This window comes from Dermacentor albipictus, chromosome 8, assembly GCF_038994185.2.
Source record: "Dermacentor albipictus isolate Rhodes 1998 colony chromosome 8, USDA_Dalb.pri_finalv2, whole genome shotgun sequence".
In the NCBI taxonomy this organism is placed as follows: Eukaryota; Metazoa; Arthropoda; class Arachnida; order Ixodida; family Ixodidae; genus Dermacentor; species Dermacentor albipictus.
Window position 1 is genome coordinate 66050047 of NC_091828.1, and position 9950 is coordinate 66059996.

Below are 9950 nucleotides of genomic sequence, written 5' to 3' on the forward strand. Positions count from 1 at the left end.
TTGGCCTTGGCGCGGTCTTAGCGCAACGGAAAGCTGGCTATGATGAATACGTCGTCGCTTATGCGAGCCGTACTCTAAAGAAAGCAGAATTAAATTACTCCGTCACAGAAAAGGAGTGTCTAGCGATCATCTGGGCATTAAGCAAGTTTCGCCCATACCTTTACGGCCGTTCTTTCGCCGTTGTTACTGACCACCATGCCCTTTGTTGGCTTTCTTCCTTGAAAGACCCGTCTGGACGCTTGGGACGTTGGGCGCTTCGCTTGCAAGAGTACGACATCCGCGTCATGTACCGCTCTGGTCGCAAGCACTCCGACGCTGATGCGCTCTCTCGCTCCCCACTGACGCCTGATTTGGCGTCGTTGTCAGCTTCCTCGTCCACCCTGTCACCGTTCACCATCCCTGACATGCTCACAGAGCAGCGCAAGGACCCATCCCTTGCAATGTTACTCGACTACCTTGCTGCTCCGTCTGATGTCCCTTCGACACGAGCACTGCGTCGCCAAGCAACCCAATTCTCAGTGCGGGACAACATTCTATATCGCCGAAACTACATGCCCGACGGACGCAAATGGCTCCTCGCTATACCTCGTCATATGCGCTCTGACGTCTGCGCGTCTTTTCACGCTGACCCCCTAAGCGCTCATGCCGGCGTCCTCAAAACTTACACAAGGTTGCGTCAGCGCTATTATTGGAGAGGCATGTACAACTTTGTGCAATAGTACATTCAGTCTTGCACTACATGCCAACAAAGCAAAACACCTACACAGCGTTTCACAGGACCGTTGCAGCCGCTGCCATGCCCGTCTCGTCCGTTCGACCGCGTCGGCATCGACCTCTACGGCCCGTTTCCATGCAGCGGGCGTGGAAATCGGTGGATTATTGTCGGCGTAGATCACCTTACTCGCTACGCTGAGACTGCAGCACTGCCAGCAGCGACCGCCCGTGACGTTGGTTTTTTCATCCTTCGCAATTTTGTCCTTCGCCACGGTGCTCCCCGAGAATTACTGAGTGATAGGGGCCGTGTCTTCCTGTCGGAGGGCATCCAAGCCCTCCTCGCTGAGTGCAGGATAATTCATCGCAAATCGACCGCGTACCATCCCCAAACCAACGGTCTTACCGAGCGCTTCAATCGCACACTTGGCGACATGTTGCGGATGTATATTTCATCCGACCACTCCAACTGGGACACCGTACTCCCCTTTGTTACGTTCGCGTACAACACCGCGACGCAAGCGACCACCGGCTTTTCCCCCTTTTTCCTTGTGTATGGCCGTGAGCCATCATGCCCTTTGGACACCATACTGCCGTACCAACCTGACGCTACAGAGTATACTCCGCTTTCCGAAGTCGCCAAATATGCTGAAGATTGCCGTCAGCTGGCACGTGCCCTGACTAGTGAGACTCAAGAACGTCAAAAGACAAGACATGACCGTGCTCATCAACCACCGCCCAACTTTGTTCCTGGTTCACTTGTGTGGCTTTGGATACCAGCCAACATTCCTGGCCTTTCTTCCAAACTCCTGGCGCGTTATCACGGTCCATACCGTATAATCGAGGCCACTTCACCGGTCAACTACATCGTCGAGCCGCTCACCGTGTCACCAGACCTGCGTCGTCGTGGGCGAGAGACAGTACATGTCAACCGCCTGAAACCGTACTACGACCCGCTCATCTTCTCCGCGCCCTGAATCGCCAGGATGGCTACGCTTAGCTCCCGGGGCATTGTAATGAAGCAGACGCGCCCCTGTGTATGTGCCGTCTGAAGAAGAAGACGAAGGGCCGTGCCGTGATCTCGAGCGACCCCGTGCTTCGGACAGCCCTTGCAGTGCCTTGTTTTGCCTAGCGTTCCACAACGTCGTGAACGAGAATAAACTTCATCGCAATATATATATATATATGTATATATATATATATATACATATATATATATATATATATATATATATATATATATATATATATATATATATATATATATATATATATATAGATATGTGTGTGTGTGTGTGTGTGTGTTCACTGTGGAGAGGGTGCAAGGCAATAAATGAGTGGCGGTTGAGACATTTTCAGGGCGCACACTGGGTTCTGTGATGGAGCGAGCAAAAGAAAAGTTCGCGGAAAATGTGTCACCTATTTGTCGTGTGCTGCATAGCTTCGCTGGTCATCTATCGGGAATGGCTCATGATTTTTCGAATATTTCGAATATAAACACACCCGCTGCATTCCATAAATCGAAAGGTACTGGAACATCCCGCGCATTCCAAACGTACTTATTTGTTTCGCTCTCGTTTCGAACGTTTGCATGTTGTCTCTCATCTCAGTTTGGTGGAACTTAGCGCTGCAATGTTAGGTAGCATTTATTGGGAAATTATAGGCGAATCTAAGATGAAGTACTCACCTGAGGCCCTCCGGAAGGACTAGCTGGTTCTTGCTGTGGCTTGCGGTCTGTCCATCGACATGGGAATCCACTGTTACCACGATGGCAGCGAAGTTCTGCTGTTCCGCCCTCCTGACTATAGATTTAGTCAGGGAACGGTTACTAAAGAGATACGTCTGCTGCCACAACAGGCAGTCCGGCGCACTGGCTCTGATGTCTTCCAGCAACACGGTGCTCATGGCGCTCACGATCATCACCGTGCCTGCGTCCCGGGCCGCTGCAGCAAATGAAGTAGGAACGAACTGACTTCTGGATCACCTGGCACTTTCCCGGCACTCGAATAGCCCTTCAATATTGCATGCCCGCGTTTGAGCCGATATGTTGGCAGTTTCGCTGCGTGCATGATAGTAAGACAGCGGATCAGTACGTAGTAGAATGGCGCATCGACATTACGTAACGCTCACTGCGCAGACTAGCGAAATGTGTTTTGAGATGCACTGAGCAGCGCCGCGAATACTGCCGTCTCCCTCTTCACCTTCTCTCTACTTACAATGTGGAACGCTCTCACGCTATCTTTTTGGTGGAAAGAAATAACCTACCCAACGCTCACCCTGCCCTTGTGAGTTATTTGAACCGTGGCATTCTTTTTATTTACCGACCCGTCGACAATCATGTTGAACGAACTCTCCAACAAACTGTATTTTCACGAAGCATATGAAAGGCCAGTTGTACCCTGCGTGTAACATATTGGCTACCTTCTTTTGTCGTGGAATTTGTTTGTTCCTACATGACAATTATTAGTAAATTTTGGGCGAAAAACGGGAGTACATTAGTGACATTAGATACCTTGCATAATACCTTGCAGTGTGGGCTGTGTTTAGCAAAATTTTCGTGAGCCTAGTTTCAAGCTAAGATGAGAATGAGATTTGCCATGTGAGGACTGCTCAACGGCTATAGAAACGAATGTTCGTTTCCAAATACGAGCATTCGCTGCGTACTATGAGTGCAAGCTATGAACTAATACTCTACGCAAAATGGAATGTACCTAGTAGTGACCTATTTCTCAGTACGTGAAGAGTGGCTCCATTGTGTTTGAGACATTTTATTCTGGGCGAAGGGGTGCTTATCAAAGATGCCCATAAAGGCAGACAACAGCTTTCTTTCGCCACCCGAACTAGTCATTATTTCTCAACAGCAACCGCTAACAAGCGCCGCTCGGCCCTTAGACACAGCGCATTCTCTCAACTCAGTGTCTGACATTTCCTCGTTTCAGGTGCGGCAGTGCGTAAAATGTTAAAAGAGTTATTCTCTCACACGTCCTAAGCTCACCACAACCATGAAGTTACCAGCACGGTAACAACTTCAATTTTTCTCGCACTTGCAGATAAAGGCTGATAGAAGCACTGTGCACATACCTTGGGCAGTACCGACCTCTCCCACCCGGTCGGCAATCATATGTGCAGCAGTAGGAGAGAAGCCAACAGGAAATGATATTCTCCGGCCTAACAAAACAGTAGCAGTGTCGATCTTCGATACGTCCACAAGGACTTTGGGCCTGAACCTAAGCCTGCGTAACAAGTTTTCGAACATTTTGGCAAAATTACACATTTGAGTGAAATTTCTAATTTTTAAAATTTCGCAAAAGAGATTTTAGCATAAAATTCTTGCTTGTATCACGTTTCACTCACAGTATGCCTACTCTCAATGTCAAACAAAAATTTTGTTTTCACCCTTTCTATTTGACTGCATTGTGTTATTTCCAGATTGCTTTTACTAGCGTGTACCGTCCAACCTCCTCCACACATATTGCCCCTACTCAGAAGGCCACATAAATGCCGACTATGAAATATGAGTGCATGTTTATGGTATCTTCTAAAACAATGGAAAAGCATGGCTGAACTGAGCAACTGAAGCCGCCTCTAAAAGCAAACCGGAGGATTGGTGTAATATACGGACGAAACATAATTGGATAGGTGAGTGCCGCTGCGTTTGATGAAAAGTACGACAAAGAAACGACATGAAATCAAACGACAGATGAAATCACGACAAAGAAACAGGTCGGCATTTTGAATAAATGTTGCAATATCAAACAAAATTGCAGCAGAATCATCTCACGAATACTTTCAACGGTGATCTAACTGGCATTCGCTTAGAAGGTTCTACCCGAAGCCACTTTATCATGTGTAGGGGTGATTGTAAGACTTCGAAAATGTCGGCCATGTCTGGCATACACCAGTATCGCCTAAAGTTACTTTCCACGAACTCATGCACAGTACCAACGGATCTGCGCAGCAAAATTGCGTCCAAGGGATATTTGCTCGACATAGATATTCAAGAAAAGGCCATGTGTATTTCCACTAAAGCCGCAGTAACAGCGGACTTGGATACCTTTCTGAATTTTAGGCTTGAATTTATTCTGGCACGCTGTATATTTAGATCTAAACTTCAATTCAATTATTGTTAATATCGAGTTATGAAACTCGATGCAAAGGACGATGACATTCCGATTCAAAAATAGGGATTCCGGATATTTTGCACCTTTGACGTAACAGTTCTGCGGAAACTCGCATGGTAGAGAGGAGTAATCAATGCAGGGAAAATCAGACATCCACCTGTTCGAATCGTATACCTTGCCATCTGCTAGCCACCTGGTTAGCTTAGATAGTAGAGCGGCTTGCCCGGAAAGGCAGTGGTCCCGGGATCGAGTCCCGGACCAGGAAGAATGTTTCTTCTACTGCGAAGCCTTTCTTTCGAGAAAAGCGTATGGGTTTTCTTTGTAGCAATTGCTGCGAATAGATGGATATCTGATTTTTCCTTTATTTAATATTGCTCTGTGGTTGGCGGGTTTCCGCAGAACTATTACATCAAACTCCTGCCTTTGCTTCGAGTTCTTGACAAATTGGGCTTTGCCGTGCCATCCGCTAGCCGCCTGGTTAGCTCAGGTGGTATAGCGGCTGCCCCGCAATGGCGGTGGTTCCGGGTTCGAGTCCCACATCAGGTCGACTTTTTCTTCAACTGCGAGGCTTTTCTTTCGAGGAGCCCGTGTGCTTTTTTTGTAGCTGCGGCGGGTGTATATCACACTTATATATACAAATAATATTCACGACTCTCCGTGGGTGCATAATAACATCGTCAATATAATCTTTCAAGTTAAGTACCTCGTGAACGCTGCGGTGTTCTCTCTGAGAGTGTGCTCCCCGTCTGCTCCTTGGCCAATGTAATTTCTGGTGGCAATGTCCAGTTTGGCCTCGCCCAATCGTTGGATGTCCGCTAGGGTAGCCACAGTGTTGTCCTCTTCGACTTTCTCGGGCTCTGGTAGTACCCAGTCGCCGCTTACTGCGGTAATCATGGTTGTTCAAAGAACGCGTTATCGCGCAGACTCGTTAGTCATCTGGGCGCGTAATTTATGCGGTTTCTATTCATACTGCAGGCGTTCAGGTACCCCAGATCTGCCAGGTAACTGCCCTTTATCGGTAATTTACTGCCAGTGGCATAACAACTACAAGACCAAATTAACGGATAATTGAAACGCAAGCTTTATTTATAATCTTCGAAATCATCAAGCTGAAAAAAGAAACTGTGGCGCTCGTGCTATACAGGACACCCCGGTGGGGGAGAAGGAGCGGGCTCCAAATTAGTTTCGACAATCTGGGGTTGATTACCGTGCACCCAATAAATGCGCATCACCGCTTCTGCATTGGCCACGGAACAGAATGCTTCCCCTGCAGCCGGGTATGGAACCAGCAACCTCGTGCTTAGCCGCAGAACACTATTGCCAATGATCCGTCGTAGCGGTAGTTTGTTGTTCCTTGAAACAGTGGGAAATAAAAATCTTTTTTTTTCAAATACAATCCATCGTCACGCAGCGAGAGATTGCTGAAGTAGCATTGTTAACGAGAACGGACGGGAACGTAAAGTTTCTACATGGAGCCATTAACCTGTTATAGAAAATAGGTTCTAATGACATATCTATTTTCATGTCATTAGGATATGCCATTAACAAAAACTCTATCTTAACGGGCCTTTTATGTCTCAAGAGAGCGCACATATTGTACTCAAAGCGCTGCAGCAAAGTCTCATTTCTCCAGGAAGTGCTGGAATGTGTACATGGGGTTGCTGAACTTTCGCCTTGGTCTCATTTTGAATGTTTTCTCGTGTTTTTACTTATGAGAACCACCAAAACACATCAAGTCATCTTTTTTTGAATATTTTTACTCTCTCCAACCAATCACCTAAATTAATATGTACCTCCATGAGACGGCTTGTTAAGGTTTATTAATGCCATCGTCGCGATAATGCCTCTATAGTTTCGCAACATAGTTTATAGGCCAATGAACTTCGTTGTAGATTTTTTGATAAAGTTTCCTTCCCGCGGCTGGCGCTTTGCATGCGCACATTTGTGTATCACACCAGCGGTGTTGCTCTTAAAAAGCGCACTGCTTTGAGCCTTCGGTTCTGCTTCCATAGTGGAAATTTGCAAACACCCTTCTTACCCTCTCTGCCCTTTAGAAGAGCCCTACCAATACATACCTTGCCCAGGAATGCATATGTCGCTTTGAAAAAGTTAAGCCCACTTGTGGTAACATTGGCTCCCACTTCTACCTTGCTCTGGTTTTGCTCACCTTCTTCAATTTCCATCTACCGCCTTCCCCGTGTTTTGCGTGCATTACATTTGCAAGCACAACACGGAACATGGAAGCAGTAGCAAACTAGAATCAAGCAAAGCAATGCAACTACAACACAGAAAGAGCATTTACGAACATGCAAACAACACACATGCACGGCGTCAAGTTTGTTTTCAACATTGTTAAACAGCACGTGCGTTCAGATAAATCTCCCTTCAGTTCATTCCGCTCTATAATTGTTCTGGCTTGGAACGCGTATTTCAAAACACTAATTTCTACCGTGTTGACTGGATTGATTGGATTGAATAACTTTAATGAGTGGTCGTGCGAGCTACGGGACGCAAGGTCCCATAGAGCGGGCTACTCCCACGTTGGGACCGGGAGTTGTAACTCCCTGGCCGCATCGTGGGCTCGCTGGAAAGCCCATAGCTGCTCCGCCAGGTCCGTGCTGCGTAATGCTTCTTGTAGCCTGGCGGAGTCTTGGTCCTTGTTTGCGTGGGTCCGACCACACCGCCAGAGCAAGTGATGTACGTCTAGTGTGCTATGGCAATTTTCGCAATATGATGTTTTGTATAGGTCAGTCATGTAGTGAGATAGTCTGTTCTGCCTGGGGTACGTGTTTGTTTGAAGCATTCTGAACGTGAGGGCTTGAGGCCTGGTGAGCTTATTGTGAGGTGTGCTGTATATTCTGCGGTCTAGATAAAAGTGCTTTGTTATCTCGTTATATGTGGAGGGAGGGTCGCGATTCTCGCTGGGATGGTCACGACCAGAATAGGTGGCGTCGCGGAGGGTTAGGTCTCGCGCGCTCCTGTGAGCCATCTCATTGAGATTGCGAGGGGCGCCCTCGATATCTCCGACGTGTGCCGGGAACCAGCAGATGGTGTGATGCTGCAGCAGTGCGGATCTGTTGATTATTTGTAGAGCTTGGCTTGCAATTGCTCCTTTCTGAAAGGCTTTGACAGCCGAGCGTGAATTGCTGTAGACGTGGGTGGTGGTCGGGTCTGTGAGCGCGAGTGCGATGGCGACCTGTTCTGCTATCTCGGACTTGTGGGTCTTGACTGTGAGAGCATTTGTGACTTCACCTTGCTTATTGATCGTGGTGGCAACGAAAGCCTTCCTGGTCGGGTATTGTGCCGCGTCTACGAAACAGGCTAAGATCCTCCTATCACGTATTTCGCGCAGGATGAACGATCCGCGTGCCAGCCTTCTGGGTTGACGGTGCGCGGGGTTCATGTTCCGTGGAGGTGGGCGAACCGTGTAGAAATTGCGTGTGTCCGTCGGAACGCTTTGATATGGTTTCTCCATTACTGTGGTGTCATGACCTAGTTTGGCTAGGATTTCTCTACCTGGTTTGGTGCCAGAGAGTCTTGTCCATTGAGCCCGTTCTTGAGCTTCGGCGATTTCTTCAAGTGTATTGTGCACCCCCAGTTGCAGCAGGAGCTCTGTCTCGGTGTTCTTGGGGATTCCCAGCGCTAGTTTGCCTAGCTTTCTCAGTTGCACATTGAGTTTTTCTTTCTCCGCTACCTTCCATCTGTGCATTCTACCGTGTTGAAAGCATGTTTAAATACCAGCTTGAGTGATCTACAGATAACTACAACTAAAGGAACTTCAAAATTAGGAAAGTGTTTGTTTTGGTCACTAGTTTCTTCTGTAAGCGTGTACTGTCAAAATTGCTGAAGAAACACTCCGAAGGGAATTTAAACAGTACTTTTTACCAAGGTATTGAGAGAAACTAACTAGCTGCGTTCCCTTTCATGACTTCAAGTATACCGTGTACGTTTAGATACAGCAAGCACATGCAATATAATATACGTTTTGGCAGCAGAACCTATTTGAACACACGCACTTTAGAGTTTCGTCGCTTAAATGAACATTTCAGAGAGATGTAACATTTCGAACACTGCCTTTGTAAAGGTTATTTTGAAGATTATGCCACATGATTGCTCCTGGAAGCATTCCCTGGGTCTCTTTATTTTATTTTATTTTCTACGTTTGAATACGAGGAACATGTATTGTTCTAATTAAGAACTGGCATGTTCTAATGCAATGGTAAACAATTTTTGGATTTCTTTTTCCAAGAGTGCTCCACAACAAATCCTAATTAACCTTTCCAGTTATCAGGAGCGCGGTAAATGCAGTCATATAGTTTTTACAGAGAAGCTCTCTATGTCTAGCATTCCTAGATTTCTAGGTGGCATGACTTCGACAGAAAACTATCATCATCTATGGTTCATCCCCCGAATAAAATCGTGCATGCCCCTCGTAAGGCAGAAGCTGCAAACGTTCAGCTAAGTGAAGCGCATAGCACATACATCCTTTAGAATTGAGCGTGCAACATACAAAGCAGCATCCGCTTCAATGAAGAGCAAGCTCAAAACAAGCATTCCAACTACGTAAATGACGATAAGGCTTTCCTATGCCTACAATCAATGCGAAGCGCGTGGCCCTTCCCACATACTTTTCGCACTAAAGAATGATGTGATTAAGGCTTGCGTTGGCGCTAGTGGGAAATAGCATAAAGCAGCGATGCTACTTTATACTAAGAAGTGCAGCTCTGCACCGCTGCGTTAAAAGTATAAGTAGAGATTATTGTCACACAAACTGCTTCGGCGAGGACAGCTTAACCGTAGCATGCGAAGCACTGCAAACTGCACATTTCTACCTAAAAGCAGAACCCGTTTAGCAATTCAGTTTTGTTGTGGCAATGCTATAGGAAGGGCCGCCATATAGTGAAGACTTCTGAAGAGTGTATAGGAGACGCGGTGAATTGTCCTTCTCTTTGGTCCACTCTTTGTGGGTGCATGAAGTAGCAGCGCAAGCCTAGTAGCAGGTCGTCAAAACGTCATAGGCCAATAATAAGAAAAATTGCATGTGAATCTTGCCACGGGAATAATTCCAACTTACGTCACAATGGCTACTCGTTCTAGTTAAGTATGCAGCTTCGCTGT

At 46.8% G+C, this 9950-nt stretch overlaps 1 protein-coding gene across 1 annotated transcript in view; it reads right to left on the minus strand.

The window, feature by feature from the left end:
• The window catches only part of LOC135914294 (2-Hydroxyacid oxidase 1-like), a 30489-nt gene extending 27755 nt beyond the window's left edge, over window positions 1-2734 (minus strand). Inside the window, exon 1 of the mRNA XM_065447077.2 lies at window positions 2399-2734. Coding sequence (XP_065303149.1) covers window positions 2399-2631 — 233 coding nt within the window. The 5' untranslated portion in view covers window positions 2632-2734. The remainder of the gene's footprint in view (window positions 1-2398) is intronic.
• Between the last annotated feature and the right edge of the window lie 7216 nt (window positions 2735-9950).